The sequence below is a fragment of the Protopterus annectens genome, chromosome 7.part0, assembly GCF_019279795.1.
Source record: "Protopterus annectens isolate FY-2018-M chromosome 7.part0, PAN1.0, whole genome shotgun sequence".
NCBI classification, from domain to species: domain Eukaryota; kingdom Metazoa; phylum Chordata; order Ceratodontiformes; family Protopteridae; genus Protopterus; species Protopterus annectens.
The window spans coordinates 824937413-824955813 of record NC_056739.1 but is presented as its reverse complement, the minus strand read 5'-3'; the positions used below and the strand labels follow the sequence as shown (position 1 = coordinate 824955813).

General features: G+C 36.7%; 1 protein-coding gene across 3 annotated transcripts in view; it reads left to right on the top strand.

The window, feature by feature from the left end:
- LOC122806720 (CUGBP Elav-like family member 4) overlaps nucleotides 1-18401 on the top strand; it is a 1919882-nt gene that overhangs the window by 1695669 nt on the left and 205812 nt on the right. For all 3 annotated transcript variants that reach the window (XM_044077371.1, XM_044077372.1, XM_044077370.1), the window contains exon 7: nucleotides 8830-8974. In XM_044077371.1, coding sequence (XP_043933306.1) covers nucleotides 8830-8974 — 145 coding nt within the window. The remainder of the gene's footprint in view (nucleotides 1-8829; nucleotides 8975-18401) is intronic.

Here is an 18401-nt window from a genome sequence, read left to right as displayed (position 1 = left end):
AGGCTACTGTCAGTTAATTTATAGTCTACTGAGAAGATGACTGGAATAATCAGTATAACTTGAGTACTGAACGGCTGTATGATCCTGGTTTTGTAAGATAAATTCGAGCTTTTATTGAGACTAATTGAAAATTCACTGAAAGTCAACCTGTGTCATTATCACCATATAGAACTCTTTTAAGGTAGTAGTATTTGAATATATTTGATATTTGATTATATTTGAGATTTGATTATAATAGCACAAGCAAAATATTCAGCTGATCAAAGAAAGAATCATAATAAATCCTTAAATGTATATATAAATTATTGTATCTTAAGTATAAAAATATGTAGGCCCATGGAAAGAATGGAATACAGAAGAAAACAATTGAAATTAAAACTGAACAGTTATAGATATCCAAGTAGGAGAAAACAACATTAATTCCATCATGATGATGACTAAGCAAAACTCATTGATAGAAGTAATATAATGGACTTGATAAAAAGAACATGTAAAGAAATACTTATATGAGTGGTATAATGTGAAAATCATCTGTGTATGTTCAGAATATAAATGACTGGATAGACAGCACACCACAAAAGAAAGCAGACATTCTTTTGTATCCAGCTTGCTAAAGAGAATGGTTCAGGGTCATAAGAGTGTTACAAACAGTAAAGATACAAGCCTAGATGGCCTTCTTGCACCAATCATTTGGAAACTGTTATGATAGGTAGCATGGAGCCCTACAGTATTCCTGGATGGCAACTTTGAAACTCCATGCAAATGGCCAGTATTTTTATTACACTGAGTCTTACTATCTAGTATCCATTTTAAATATAGGTTATGAAATGGTAGCCAAGGCCATTAATAATAAACTCACTATGCCACACTATTTGGAGTTTCATCCTTTGAGGAAGATGAAAAAGATGAGTAATGCCGTCACACTTATGTTGATGCACTTGGAATGGACATGGTGACTTACTTAATGATTTATTGCAAATATATTTATCCTATGGAAGGAAACAGATGATACATTGCAAACATTTTTTGGTATTTTAAAAATTCCAGTAATGTCTTGTTAAATAAGAATTCAGTTAATTTTACTGACACCTCTGTTTACAAGAAAGTGATGTTTTACACAGAAATATACATAATAAACTTGTTAAAATGAATAAGTATAGACACAACTAGTTTACACTCTACAATACAAAAAATAGCATAAATTCACAGCTTTTCAAGCCTCTTAGCTGGCAGCACAAGGTTGTGCCTTTAGAGAAATCAAAAATAGATATAAAAGTGGTACACTTGATAAATTTACTCCTGATGCAATGAACAATCAGTATAACAAATACGTCCCTTATTTATCAAGTAAAACTTTCAGTAGTCAGTCTATGTCAAAAATGTGAATACATTTAAGAGCTAATTTGCTTTGCAAGTTTCAGTGGATGACTTTCATATTAAAATAATATGATTAGATAACTGGAATATTGTATTTGTTGATCCACAACATATACAGAAGATTGGTGAGAATCCTCCATTTGTGTATCAGAAAGAAAGAAGGAAGTATTGATATCTATGTTAGACAGGTCAGTGACGGTAATAATATTACTAATGGATACATATATGTTGCACATGCCACACTGCAAATTATAAGTAAAATGTAAGGATACATCCAGTCTGAAAGTAGTCATAAATACAACCTTAAAGGCTATATTAATTGTAAGAACCAGTATGTAGCATATCTGGATAATTTACAAAATGTACTGCTTTTTATAGTAGAGAGACAGTCTGGAAGATAAAAGAGAAAGAGAATATATGTGCACCTGTTTTTCATCAAATAAAAACAGAAATTTAATACTTTTCAAAAATATAATGTGGCTACAAAGTGACATGCAGAAGTTGTACTTCAGTTGCTAGATAACATACACCCAAATCAACTGGTAGTGATGCAGATTTAACTAATAAACTAGGGGGAAAAACATAAGAAGAGAGCATCACTGACAGATTATATTGCGAGCTGACATATCCCACAATATAAATGTTAATCTTCTTATACAAATACACTAAAATATATACCTTTAAGGCACTGAATAAATGATAGAAAAAAATGATTACCATACATTAGCATATGTAAAGTTGTTAACATACTGCTTTTTGATCTGATCTTATCTTTTGATCAAAGCTGCTTATCACCAGTATTTATCTGATTGTTTTGTAACATATTTATTTTATCCATTTAGTGACTCAATAAGTGCTATATGGAGTCTTAAATTTGTTTGTCTTAGATTTACTTAATTACAAACTAATATCGCTATATCCACCACGACTGCAAAACAGATGCATGTTGAAGCAAAGGAAGTCATTTACACTATTTTCAGTTTCATTGTCAGATTGATGACACACATGGATGGATTTCTGAAATATTTCTTCTTTGCTTATTGTAATATTTTATATTAATTTCTGTCTTTTTGATTTCTGTATTTATCTTTAAAAATAAATAAAGAAGACGCATGTGAAATGTACATTCTCAGTAATCAATATAGGAAAGCAGTGGTTGTAATATTTATTTCTAGGTTCATAGGTCATTACTAGGCATGTGGTCCAGAAGACCATTAACGAGCCCAAATACATAACTGCCCCATAGCATTGTCTGGTTAAGTGATTTGCTTAAGTTCGCTCAGCAAGCACATGAAGGTGGAAGAATTCAGACTGTGTACCCTTGGAACAGGAAACAGGCTATTAACAACTCAAAGCATTAGTCCTGTGCACTAAATGCCAGACTAAAAGTGCCCTTCTGCTTTGGCCATGAATCGAACCCTGGCCTTCTGCATGGCAGGTAAGAATTCTACTACTGCTCCACCAATTCACTTTATTTATTATTTATCTTGTTTATCAAGTGGGTTAGCTGGTATACCAACCCTTATCAGTTGCAACCTTTTGGTACTGATAAATCAGTACAAATAAAGTCAGATTCATTCTGAATGCATATAAATGTTATATCCATAGTTAATGTCCTATTTCAATGGTGACAAGGGATACAGACAAAAACAGAGAGAAAACAAAAAATATAAGTTGTACTGCATCATACAGAGATATTTTAAGCAAACTGTTTAGTCAGTATATATGGAGCTGTTTTAAGATTATCATTCTTAATCAACTTTGACTACCAAGCTTAATCATTTAGATATTGCTGAGGATTGTAATATAAAATATCTACACAATGTAAGTTATATATACCTGAGTAATACAGGCATTAAATGTGTCTTTAAAAAATCCTTCATCTTAGCTATTGTCTACCTTTTCTAAAGAAGATGCAGATAGTACAGCCCTTCTGTGCACTCCACAGCTCTGCTGCCTTACAACTTCCGACACCTTTCATTCTTTCTATCTGTAAAAGATCATTTAGCAAATTTGCCCCCTGCTTCCTGGAATACCATCATTGGTATCAGGATTCCAGATAATTTCATGTAATTAAAAAAAAAATCCCACCAAAGTCATTGTCAAAAAGAATATCAGTACCCATCTTTTGAAAAACATGACCTTTACTACCTACCTACTTTATGACTCTCCTGTCATGATGGTTACATACTCCCCATGCAATTTAAATTTCAGTTTTACAAACTTAAGAAGGCTACTTTGTCTCTTAAACTATGTGCACATTTTAAATAATATAATATGATGCTCAACTTGATGCCAAACTTATATTACCCAATCTCTATTTCATATAATGTCACTGCTTAGATTTTTTATTTGTTGTTTTATGTAGCTGTATTAATTGCTTCTAAATTAATTGATCTGTGTATATGAATTTGCTTGTCTGACCTGGCTTGTAGCTGAAACAGGGCTTTTAGATCAGCTGTCCTTCCTAGCTAACAAATTTCAAATAAATAAATATTTATGTTAATGACTTTCAAATGATGTGAAGTGTGCATTAAATGAACATGATTTAATTACTTTAGATAGTATTTGCAGTATTTAACTAATATGGATTATGAGTTATCAAAGTGATAATAGAAAAAACTGTAGCCATTATAGAAGAAATGATTCATCAGACTCAGAATGAAATGAGAAACGGTAGATAAGGGGATCTGCTTCATCAGCCCAAGGCCCATCTGTTCAGACACCACAGTGTTAGAGCACAGTACCCATGTCTCAAGCAGCTTACATGAGCTGCAATGTGAACGCATACTGAATAGCAAGCAAGGTACGTTATTGCAGCTGTGGGCTGGTGGGGTAGAGAGTTAGTGGAAGTTTATTAGTTGCGTTTCAGGGTCACAAAGAGCTTTAGAATTAGAATTGGGGAACAGGGTTTGTGATTAGTATTAAGGATTGACTGGAAGTCTTACAGTTTGGGTTAAAGTTAGGGAGTAACTGGGAGTCTTTGGTTTAGGAAGTAACTGGGAGGCTTAAGGGATGAATGTGTGATTTGGGCATAGGGAGCAAGGTATGGGATCAGTACCATATACTTTTGTAGAGGTTGTCCTGTGAATTTTTAACTGTATAAACGCTTTGTTGTTTATATAATTTGTTGTCTTTTAACAGGCTGTCATCAGGATACCAAATAAATGAAGCTGTTTTTTGTGAAATATGTGCCAGAGGGCCCTTTTTAGATAAGCACAAAACTATAACAGTCAATTTGCCTATGTCTATTCATGGTGGTAGAGGAAGGGTGTATTACAGGTTTGTTCATAAGAGATTTAGAAGATAAAGATGAAGGTTATCTGCTTGCATAGATATATAGATCAAGAAAAAACAAGTGTATTGTACTCAAAGATTTGTTTGGTCAGTCTACTAAGATAGAATGTTTAATTATACACAGAATTACTGGGTAAATATATTGTTTAGTAACTTAATGTCATGACAAATTATTCTGAAATAGTTACTCTGATATTTCATCTAGTTATTTCATTACACACACACACACACACACACACACACTACACATTTTCTTCATTTTTACATGCTCCACCAGCTAGCTACTGTGCCCATGTTGTGGCCTCATAACAAAAGGAACCTGATGCCACCACTGTCGATGGAAGAGACAGAGAGGAGGGTTTGCCTCTCCTGGGGGATGGAGCTTATTGGGCATTGGCTGGATTTTATAATGTGAGATATCGCCAAGCTGTTCATGTGGGAAGGCTAGGAGGCTTCCCACTGTAGGGTCCTTGGGTGGACGCATCCTCTTGCTACTCCTCATTGGTCAGCCAGCTGAACAGCAAATGTTGGCATGGTGGGGGGGGCAATAGAGCAACAGACATTTGACCAACAGCATTGTACATGATGGCTCCCAGCACCATGCCTGTGCCTCTTATGGGATCCATGCTCCCCAAGCATTACAAGTCAGCAAATGGAGGTCAATTCCCTGAGTAGTTGGGGAGCCTTCCCAATGAGAGGGCTATGATGGAGGCAGCTTGGCAGGAGTACTGGAGGGATCCAAGTTTGGACAGCTGTGATGACTGGGAGAAAAGCAAGAAGTCATAGACTGGACTGGAAATGGAGAGTGGAATAAAATACACACATTTTGGCCCTTACAACTGTCTGAATCAAAGCCCCTGCAAACATATTTAAGTGGTCTCCTCTTTCATGTAATTGGATAATTTCTTTCAAATTGCCTGTTTTATTTTTCATGTTTCTTTTTGAATCACAGCAGATCCAGTGCTTGCCATGTCTGAAAAAAAGTTTCATACTCCATAGACCTTTAGAACTGTTTGGTCTGTGTCTCAGGCAGTCTCAAACTTAATTCAGATCTAGCTAGAAGACAACCTTCCTTCTCTAAATGTTGTTAAGTATGACACCAGGATGTAAGAGTTCAGAAATACAAATTTTGGCATTGCATTACAATTACAATACTGTAATGTAAGTTTGTAGATTTGCAGTATGACATATTTGCAGTCTAAAATTAGAACGTATTTACTTGTTAACCAGCTAAGCCCAGTTGGCAACCACATGACTTTTCAAAGACAACACAGAATTACTGTCTGATATAGAGACTTGTACAGAATCTGCAAACAAAGATTACGGAAATCAGCATCAGACTACAGAATGAATATCATTAGCAGTTATCTCCTCTGCTAAACTATTACAGACAGCAGTATTTTTTGCTACATGCAGCATATTTATATTAAGTCAAATGATTCTAAGTGGACATCTTCAGTGGAAAGAAAACCAGCAGCTTTTTTTTTTAAGTCAGCATATTTTCTTGACTGCTAGATAAGGACAATGGAGCTTGGTTGTCTGAGCACTTGAAATTATATCACCGTTTAAATCAGGTCCCTTAGTAAGCCAAGCTTAATTACATGCGTTATGCAAATTATTCTCAAAAGTCCTATAACAAGGCTTGCCAATGCAAATTGCTTCTGAAAGAATAAATACTACGAATGAGCACTTTTCTGTACAGGTCATTGTTTCTGTTACGCACTAAGCCCTTCATTACGCTCATTAAGACATTGTTGATGTGCAGAAGATTTGTTTCCTGCTAGGTCAGTAAACAGTGCTAAATCAGAGTTCTTCAGATTGTATCTAGAAAAGAAGACAAATGAAATGCAGTTATGTCTCTGAATGATTCAGCAACACTACAGTAATTATTAAAATATATTTACAGCAAAACAATACCGTATCAAGATATACAAACCAGAGCTGTCAGATGTGGAGATTTTGCATTCTAACTAGTTTTAAAGTAGTGCATTCTTTTTAGTCCTTGCATAGTAAAAGTTTATGTGAAGTTCATGTTTTAAAATAAAGGCATTTCTCACAGACTAAAAGATGTTGTTACTATTAAATATGAGTTGTTTTAATTGCCTCAGCTCGTAAATTAAGTGCAATCCTGTGAGACGAGCAAAATTTACACTTTTTGTTTTGTTTTTTTTTTGCCATATTAATGAATTTCTGTATTTTCTAGTCACAGTCGCAGAAACATGTTTTGTTGAAAGAGAAAACTGTCAGACTTTGTGGATAACATTTTATAATTAACAGACTGCAATTAAAAAGATTGCCTTTACCATTCAAGTTAGAACCATTAACATGATATTTATGCAGACATTTTTAAGTGAATGTTTTCACATGCAGGAAGCTCTTGTCTCAAGAGTTTGAATATCACTTCTGCCCAGTAGATTTATAATACTGATGTTAGGCAAATCTGGAACCTGGTGACAGTTTCTGTGCTTCCAGTCTGACAATGAAGGACCTTAAGCCTTAAATCTTACCAGTATTCATAACATTCTACAACTATACTGGCCAAAAGATTACCATAACAAATATTCTTTGGCACAAAAGTATAACATACTGACCTTATAGCGTCAAAATTCTGAGTAGCTGCTTACAATCTGAGCAATTTAGCAAATCAGGATATTCCCAGTGTGACCTACTGCACATTGGTTTCCACTGGTAGATCTTGTTATAGAAGCGTGGCCTGTAGATGACTGAGTTTAGTGCATTTCCCTTGCACTGTACCATTGTTAGCACTGATCCTCTCATACTACAGAAGGGGGCGATTCTGGGTGCATTGCAGGTGCTGCGGAGACTACTTTTGGTTCACATCAAAGATGGAAACAATACTAACTTCACAAACTTTAATCATACTTTCACTTAGGAATAGGGTCCATTGCCATCATGATATTAGAAAGCTAAAAGACTTGGAGAAATTAGTGACAGGCAATAGAATATAATACTGATACAGGATACCTTGGAGGGAACTGAAAAATACTTACACAGCCACAAGGGGTATTTGAAGTTAAATGCAGGGCAAAATGTTTGAAAATGATTTAAAAAACTTGCTCCTGCTTTGTTTATACAGATTGTGACTTAGCATATGCTCTTTGCACTTCGTTTTTGATTTGGGCAAATTGCAAAATTCAGTAAACAACTGCTGGCTACCATTTCCAGTAGATAACATCACTTTTATGTTCATAGCCCACAAGACAGCCCAGTGGTATTTTGTTGCTGTGGTTGTTCTATACAGCTACAGGAAGTTTGACAAAAACGTTTTCATGCTATTAATTCATTTGTAAATAAAAATTTATATCACCCACCATTACACCAAGCTCCCATTGTAGCCATGCCCCCAGAATGATGTCACTTGCATTTCTGGTTGCAGGGAGCAATAGTTCACACAGCTGGAGGTGGCTATAGTAAATCAACTTCCAGCTAATTAGTTATTCATGAGGAATCTGTTTTACACTCCTACCCCCCCCCCCCATCACCACACGTGCGCACACACACACAACACACACACACATATACTCTCTGAACTGGTTAATGTGGTACAGCAAAAGATGAGAACCCCTTTGGAGTATAACTCAGAGCTAAGTGATAAATTTTAATCTCAGTCGCTGACTTTGTAAAATGAGGTGCAAAATCATGACTGACAAGAATATAAGTGCTAGTGGCATGTTGAGGTGCAACAACTCAGAAGTCAGATCTAAAAATTAAGAAAAATATATCATTTTTAAGATGTAAAGAGGCTTTGAAACATCTTTCTCATTTTCTTAGCTGCAACTTTAAAATGTAAGCTACTTCAAGTGGTGTGACAGTTTAGAGGAGTAACATTATAGGGGTATCTCATGCATTTTATTATGAATTAAACAAAAGTAGAAGGAATGGTCAAAACTGAAACAGGATTATGTATTTCAGACAAAAATATAAAAAAAAGAAACAAAGCTAAACATATCTGTGAAGTATAATAGTAGCCTACATTGTTCCACAATGAGGCTTCTTTCTCCAAAAGTTTTGTTCCAAAAATGTGAACTAAATAAAGTTAAAGAAAATATTGCAAAAGTCTATGTCAAGATGGGATGGAAAAGAATGTTGAGGCAATGCTTCACAAGTCTGGAAGAATATCTCCTTTTTTTTCAGATCATGCAGCAGCAGGCGGCACTGATGGCGGCAGCACAGGGAACATGTCTAAACCCGATGGCAGCAATAGCAGCAGCACAGATGCAGCAGATGGCAGCTTTCAATGTCAGCGGACTGGTGGCCACGCCCATGACTCCCTCCTCAGGTAGGCATTTCTGTTCTTTTATTTATTTTTTTACCACATTCTACGGTGTCTGAGAAACATTACTGGCAAAACTCAGTTTGCCCTCCTTCCTATAAAGCTTTTATGAAAATCACAGAAGTATCACTTAATTTTGTTAATCAGTTACAGGAAAGAATACAGAGGATTATGACTGAGTCTCAGAGCATAACCAGGTTATTGTGTGTTTGATATGTGGATGCCAAGAAATTCACCTTCAGAGCAATTCAAGATTCTTTACAGTACATGGAGTTTTGCATGCAGATATGCAACATTCTGCAATAAAACACGTTGTGTCACTTATTTGGTCCATACAGGTTGTGGTAAGCAACACTGAATACACACAATAACATAATTGCTTTATCTTATAAAATAACAATCAGACTTTCCCCACAAAAAATGGTAATTTACTGAATAAACAATACATCATCAACTGTAACTTCTTCTGGTACCAAGATCACTCAAAAAGTGAGTCTAGTTCTTATTTGTTGTTATTGTTAGTGTACATAGTATACTACTAACTTATATACTTCTGATTTTTATTTTATGGTGTTCTATCATGTATATGTTTATTGTGCCCTCGGTTATGACCACAGAGGGATCTAGCCAGAGATTAGCAAAGAAATTAAAATGCGGATTTTCCTTCTTGGAGTACCTTACAGGAATAATCATTTATTATCCTGGCTAATTAACACCTAGCATCCAAGGTAATTAAGTGCTCAGTAAAACAAATCATCTATAATGAGCTTCTGAAATATTACAAAAAAAAAGAATGTTTCTGTTCATAAACATTTTGTTATTTGTGTTAGAAAGCATGAATTTGTGATAAAGCCATTTTTTTAAGATTGCCTAAACAACCTGGCTATGTCAGTGGCATATCCACAAAAAATTCTCTATAGAGATGCAGTGTCCTCCAGCCCATAAACTTCTACAAACTATTAGAGTAAATCTCATATTATAAGTGAATAAGGAAACAGAATTATATAGATGAAAAGTAAATGTTTCTGCAGAAAACAGAGCATTCATAGTATCCCCCTTCACTTATGGAATCTACCTCCAAACAAGGAATGTAACATTTCCTATCATATGCATTTCAAAAACATCCTCTAAATGCACTTAAACAATCTAGACTAGTACACTGTATTGGATCTACACAGTGCCTTTCAGCACATTGGGCAACAAGCACTCATTGTTTCTGAAGCAGTTACAGGTTCTATGGGGTCAGGTTGCTAGCCCGAGGCCCAACCCTCCTCAAAAGGAGTACCACACATTCACACACACACTAATGCCTAGGGCCAATTCAGAGTGTCCAGTCCACCTACTGCATGCCTTTAGAATGTGGAAGGAAACGGGACCACATGGAGGAAGCCCACGCGAATACAGGGAGGACATGTAGACTACACACAGAAGGCACCCCAGCCAAGAATTGAAACAGAGAACCTCTTGCTGTGAGGCAACAATGCTAACAGCTCCACCACTGCACTGCCCTAAAATAGTACTACTACTATTGATATGCTCCATGTCTCCTTTCTCTCTTTTTTATTAAAAGTCTGTTTTTATCCTTTATCACCACCTATCAACTCTCAAAAATGTTTACAGCACTCTTACTGGTACAGTAATTGGGCACTCACTAGTAGTAGGTATGCTAACACTCTTAAAATAGAACTTTGCTAATCACTTCTCAGTTAAGTTCCACTTATGTGTTTATAGCCACTCCCCTACACCATGTCACTATCTTACAAAGTCATCAGTGTGCCTCCCTGGTGTAGTTCTGAGACTTGTACTTGCCATGTGTTTATGAAAATAAATGCCTGAAAATACAAAAGAACAGTCAATTTCAGGCATTGCTGTTCTCCATTAAACTTATTTTATGCATGGGGTCTCCCCCTGCACCCTCCAATGTGAGATCAAGCCTTTCCACACACCCCAAACTTATTCATACCAACTCCAAGATTGTGTTACCTCAGAGTAAAGGGAATATTCAATAAAATGGCAAGCTCAGATAATGTATGAAAGATTACATTTTCAGTGATTCAATCTCAATGTACTAGGAATTGGCACTTAACTTTCTCAGAATATGTATTTTTTTTTTATTTATTTATTTACATTTGTTGACCAGGAGTGTCCGACTGGACATAAGTCCATTTTCAGTGGAAGCCCAGGGAGAAAAGCTCCACAGTTAAAATAAACAGACAGTAGTTACATTGGATTACAAAGCGATTAACAATTTAACATAGCAATTAATTACAAACATATTTACAGATGAAGAACATAGTACATCAGTAGACAACTAGAATCTTTATCTGCGAAGTACATAACAGACATTAACAAATGTTACTATAAGAAGTTCCTGCTGTATAATAAGTACTAGGCTTATGAGCATCTGAGCTTGCTATAATCAAGGTAGTTAGTGGGGTGGAAAGAAAGGTAGTGGTTGGATGAGGTGGGTGTTATTAGAGTGGGAGTTGCAAGGGCATAGCCAGCATGTTTTTAGGTGCACTTTTAGTAAAGTTTTGAAGTGGGTGCATGATGGTACGGAGGTAATTGTGGGTGGGAGGGAGTTCCATAATTTGGCTATGGCGCAAGAGAATAGTGCTTCACCAGCAGAGTTATTGGCTTTAGTGATCTGCAACTGATTTTTGTTGCTGGATCTTAGTGGTCTGGTGGTGCGATAGGGTTGGAGTCAATTCTGGAGGGATGGGACATTTAGTGGATGGTTTACTAGTTTGTGGGCGAGTGATAGTTGATACCATTGAAGGAGGTGAGGGAGTTCAAGCCAGCCCATTTCAGCAAGTGAGAGACAGTGGTGACTACGGTAGGATGTCCCTGTGGCAAATTTGGTGATTTTGTTGTAGCAGGTCTCTAGCTTGTTTAGATTGCATTGCCTTAGGTTGGTATATATTGGAGAGGCATAAAGCAGGGTGGAGATAAGGTGGGAATTTGCTATTGAAATCTTTGCTGCTTTGGTGAGAAGTTGCTTATTTCTGTATAACGCTCCTAGTTTTTTGAGGACTTTTTTATGGTCATGGATATGTGAATGTCAAATTTTAGTTTATTGTCTATTTCCACTCCAAGCAATTTGGTGTGTTCCGTTGGGTATATAGTGGTGTTGTCTTTTGCTGTGATGTTAAAGTGAGAGTTGTTTTGAGTATGTTTGGTGGGTTGGAAGATGAGTAGTTTAGTTTTGTTTGGATTGAGTATTAATTGGGCATCGGATAACCAAGTTTCAACAGAGGAAAAGGTTTCCTGTGTGACATTTTGCAGTTTGGGTAGGGACTGGACTGAGCAGATGATGGTTGAGTCATCTGTATATTGTATGAGTGTGCTGTGTTTGTAGGCAGAGGCTAAATTATTGGTGAAAACAGAGAAGAGTAGGGGTCCAAGGATGGATCCTTGGGGAACCCCTATGGAGACAGGTAGTTGGGGAGATATGTCATTCTGCCATACAATGGATTGTTGGCGGTCAGACAAGTAACTCTGAAATCAGTTGGTGACTGATTGAGAGAATGATAGGTTATTGAGGACAGAGATGAGTTGTTTGTGTGGGACCATGTCAAATGCTTTAGATAGGTCTAGGAAAGTAGCAGAGGAGAGATAGCCATTGTTTTTATGCTGAAGGATAGTGTTAGTAAAGGAGAGTAAGGCAGTGGTGGTGCTATGGTTTGGTCGGAAGCAATGCTGAGTATTGGAAAGGAGGTTGTTAGTAAGGAGGTAGTCTGAGACCTGAGAATGTATGCATCTCTCTCTAATATTTTGGAGAGTGGAGAGAGAATAGCTATGGGGAGGTAATTGGTTAGTTCTGTGGAGGGGCCGCCCTTGTGGAGGGAAGTATATGTGATACTTTACACAGTGTGGGAATGTAACTTTCTGACAGAGATTGGTTAATCAAGATGGATACTGGGTAGGCCAGAGCATCAGCTGCGATTTGTAGGTATTCACTTGGGAGGTTGCCTGCTGCTAATTTGGTGGGCTTAAGTTTAGTTAAGAGTTTTTTTATGTTGGAGGAGAAAAAGAGAAGGCAGTGGGGAGATTACTAGTTGAAGGTGTGTGTTGGAGGGGAGGGGGGTTGTGTTGTTTAGCTAGTGATAGTATGGTTTGTGTGAAGTTTGTGTTGAATGAGGTAGCAATATTTTTGGAGGAGTGAGGGATGTTAGGAGGAGGGGTACTGACTTTACCTGGGTGGAGGATGGAGTTTATGGAGGACCAGAATTGTTTGGGGTTGTGTTGGGAGGAGTCTAGGGCAGACTGGTAGTATTGAAATTTGTCCTGTTTTATTAGCTTTTTAACTATTGCGTAGTTCTAGGAATTATATCAAAGGAATACCTGCAAATACACGGGTCTACTTCAAAGTATCAAATTACCACTGCATCAAATCCCACATCATCAAAATACACATAATTCAAGCAGCTAACACAGATATACATAACAATATTACATAATAGATAGGTAAATATAACCTGACGTACCACCTTACTAACTGCAGTTATTTCTGTACTTTTTCCCCTGATGTGCCATCAGGTCCCTGTCAATCATAATAATGTACTGTCTATGCTAACAACATTTTATCATCCTTTATAATCAATTTGTCTTCTGTTATTTCTCTAATCCTAATTTCTACTACTGACAGTTGTAAATGTGTTGTTTTTTCATAGTGTTTAAACTTTTGTAATGATTCTGGGGTGCTTATGATTATGTAACATGTACTCATGGATATATGTTTCTTGCCTGGCCAGACAACATATCATACTTCATGTGATTGAGCATAAGTGCTTGAAGACACAAATATCAACAACAACAAAATCTGCACCCCCCCCACCTCTGCTAGTAATATATGCCATCTCTGAGATTGCTCTAGTGCCAGACTAGTGTCAAGCTTACCAGGGTCTTCTTTCCCTGCTGATTCTTCCAAGCCCATTCCCTTGGCTCTGGTTTCACTAGATAGTAGGTAGGGACAGTGGGAATCTCGTTCATCCATTCATGCACATTACTAATTAGATGACGAGGCATTTGGCTACCTTAAGAGAGTCATAGTTACTCCCTCCGTTTACCCGCTAGATAATCCCTACTCATATCTATTATGAAAAGTCCTGCTGAATATCATAAAAGTGCCTCAAAATTTACTACTTCAAGAGTACACTTTTTTTGCAATGATTGACAGAAGATGTTACTTCTAAATTTTGGATGTTTGAATTTACCTGAGCAAGCATCCTAGAACCATACTCCATTTCACATAAAATTAATAGTGGTCTATCACAAAAATCACTCATGCCAGTAATTTATTTATTTGCATTTATTTTCCAGGTAGAGCACTGCTCTCCATGGATGCTTTTCAGACTCAGCATCAGGAGCGGTGTCTAGTTAATGACTTGCTCAGATTCACTAAGTTATGCAATGGGGGCTGTGGAAATCAAACCTTCCTCCAACTGACCACAGGAAATGGCCTGTTAACAGGTTCTTAATCCTCTACACCAGCTACCAGTCTAAAAATTATGAATGCAGTGGGAAGGAATTAACCATGGACTATGTTCTGTTGTTTTTTTTAGCCCAGTTATATCCAATGGAAATAACTTAACTGCAGACTATGTTCTGTTTTATAAGCCTGGTTATATAGTAGAAATGACATCTGATTTACTTAACAAGCAAACACTTGTTTACATAATATGGAAATTACTCAAAATGCCATGTGTTCTTGTTACTAAATGTGTGAAGCTACAAATGCTTCAATGACGAAGAATGTGGGTATATCATCCAGAGAAATGATTGGACTCCTGTAATGTCTTTTCCATCCCTTGATGATGACAACAATGCTTTGTAACTTAAAAAATCATAAAAAATATGCAGACCATCTTACAGCCTTGTCCCTCTTCTCAGTATCAGACAGACTAATGAGAGGTGACCTCTGCCTTGTGTATAGAGCCTCAACAGACCCTGTTTCAGCATGCTATTATATATTCACAAGTACAGTGGTGGTATAAATGCCCACTCTAGAGATCTCAGTTTGGTTTGCAAAATAAATAGAACATGCTGGAGAGAGAGTTTGTTTTACAAAAAATACCACTTATATACTTGTTGTTGCTGTCTTTCGGCTTTTCCCGGTTAGGGGTTGCCACAGCGGAACGCCGGTCCGCTAATGATTGGCATTAGATTTTCACAAACGCCGAGGTGCCAGCTCGATGTTCAACCTTCAATGAAGGCACGCCCATTTACGCATGTCTTTCGAATGCCCACCCAACCGCGGGGAGGACATGCAGACTCCACATTGAAGGCACCCCCCCGCACTCCAGCTGAGAATCGAACTGGAGAATCTCTTACTGTGAGGCAACAACGCTACCGCTGCATCACCATGGAAGTCCCCCCACCACTTATATACTACTTTATTAAAAAATAACTTGAATGAATGGATGAGTGTCCACAAATTTACCATGGTCTGGCACCCATGTCCCTAATGCATTGAGGAAACATGTAAATGTCCCAACATATCAATTATTAATATCCTTGTTTGTCCCATCTCTGGGTTATTCATATACAAAATACAAGAGCAAAAAATATCATGTAAATTTAAGGTTAAGCTTCTTAAGATCCTCAAAGATAAATAGCCTTGTAAGCACCTATGAATCTATGCTATTATAGGTCCTTTGGTAAGTACTAGGCTAAATGTCCTTGCAGGTCATTTTTAGCCTTGCTAATTTCCCTTTTTGTGCTCAAATGAATGTATCCCATTTAGTCATAGATTGGCCTTACCCATTCCATGATTGCTATTTATATATTACCCGTTATGAAAATAACTGGGATCATACCATAGATCATTTAATGAGACTCATGCATGGGATAAAGCATTTAGGAGCTGCATCAGACCATTTGTAGTACTGGGGGCAATCCTGGGGTAAATGTTTTGTGTCCCATACATAGATCTCTAAGTTGTACTTGAAAATGGACAGGGATGAACTTTGTTTTTTTTTTTTTTGTGGATGGGGAGTCTGTTCCATAGCAGCAATATCATCCCTCCAAACCATTCTGCTGATGTTGCAGAAGAGGTTTAGATGTCTAGATCAAGTATTTCTCATGCCATTTGACTTGCTATTGTACAGTAAATCCATCAGTAATGGATCAGAGGATGCCTTGTATGTCAGACACAGGTCACCTCTTAGCAGTCTGTAGGATACTGAGTATAGTGACAGGGCTTTGAGTCAGTCCATGCAGGGCATGTTGTTGAGACCTTGTATCCTTTTAGTAAAGAATCTGTGTGGACATTCTAGTTGTTGCATGTGTCTGGACAGATATATTCTATTCTCTTTTGTTCAAATTTCTTGAGAAAATTATAACAGACAGACGGTATTCTTCCTGTTATGTAAAATTAATATATAACCAGCAACAGTCAGCATGCTATCAGATCTGACCATGGAGTACATTGACACTACTTATAGTTATCAGCTTTTATGAACTGAACTGTACAAGGTTGGAGTGGTTACTGCTGTTTTCATGGACTTTGTCAAGGCATTTAATACAGTAAATCAATTGTTCATAAAAGTAATAGAAATGCTTAACAGATGAGTGTGGGGGTGTAGTGTCAGAAATCCATAATAAATCAGGTACTGCAGTGGTAGGAAATTTCTCTAATGACATGCGGCTTCACCACTCATAATATACTCCTTTCCAATACCTTCTGTAGTCCATCCTGTGTTAGCATGAACTTCAGACTGAAAAATATTGGAATGCTTACTTAAGATAAAAAACAATCTTTTAAACTACAAACTATGAGCATCTGCCACTTAACATGTGCAAGATTTCTTAACCTGACAACTAAGATAACCAGGACAGAGAAAATTGTATTTCCAGTAAAAAGCTTGCTGCTCAGAGAAAAGAAGTTACAGTCTAGCAAGTACTTCATAGTTTCATAGTTTAGAATAACTATGCAGATGCCAAACAACATTCACAATTCAGATACTATATGTCATGAATAGAGGTTTGAACCAAACCAGATGTCCAATAAGTTCTTAAATGATTCTGTTGAACTACATTACCTGACATGTACTGGTATTTTATTCCAGTATCTGACTATTCTTTTGGGTAATAATTTTTGCTCTTGTCATTGTTGTGTATTTGGCAGCAATCTCCTCCCAAATCATGTCTTACTAGATTGTAAGAACTCAGACCACTTCATGATGTAGGTGACCTAAGTTTACCTCATAGCCAGGATAGAGGAAAGGATACTTTTTTTTCCAACCATTTTTCATAACATACTTCTTGTGAATTTCCTTTGAATGACTTACAAAAATTGAAAGTCCTCTTAACTAAGCACAGCATAAAGAATTGTATTCAGTTATAGTCCTGGAATAAGTTGTAAATCATTTTGCAAAAACTTTCAGTGACCTTGGCTTCATTTTTTATAAGTAATCCTACCACCTGCATAGCCTTAGTCTTGACAGCACATGCATTTTTCTTAAATGTTAAATCTGAACATATATATATATATACACCCAGATCATTGTAGTCAGTCGTTTCCTGAAGTTGCTACCAAGTCTGAATATTAGATTAGCTCTGAAAGTGGCAAAGTGCATTACCCCACTTTTTGTTGGATTAACATTCAAACCATGTTTATTAACCCATCTGTACAGATCCAACACAGAATAAGTTAAAACCCAAGTAATTAGAAATAGAAGTAATAATGTTTCAGTTTTAATATTGTCTACATATTTAGACAACCAATAGGTACTACTTGTTGGTAAAAGTGAAAAGACAAAATTAAACATGACTGGGACGGAGTACTACCCCCCCCCCCCCGAGGATCACCTAAGGTGGACTCAGACCATTTTGAATAGTGGGAAACAAACAAAGGCCAGCAAATAGGTTCCAAAAGCTTTATTGGCAATAAATTAGGTGCATAAGTTACACCATATAACTTCCTATGATACAGCAACTAATATTTCGAAACCTCAAACTAGTTTCGGTAAAACACCTTCATCAGTGAGGAAAAGTAAAGAAAACATATTCACCAATGGAAAAACTCCATATATATACACAGCAATAGCCAATAACAAATGGATTACACTTGACATACACAATTGGTATTTCGAATGTGCAGCATGTAAAGCATTGTTAAGTGGATTACACTTCTCAATAAAATTAGTATCCTGGATGGGATTGTTATAAATATTCAAAGCATATATTTGCAATAAAGATGTATAGTATATATATATATCTCTAGATATATGGTCATCTAGATAAAAAAGAAATATTATGCATTTTTATATATAATATTTCTTATAGATGGTCATTCAATCCCGGTGGAAATAAGGCCCCCAGGTGTATTATCCAGTATTTTTCTTTATGGCTAAGAATGCTCTGCCAACCCAACTGATTGTGTCTGTTCCCCTGAATCTTATCAATAACCGTAAACATAAATTAGGCAGAT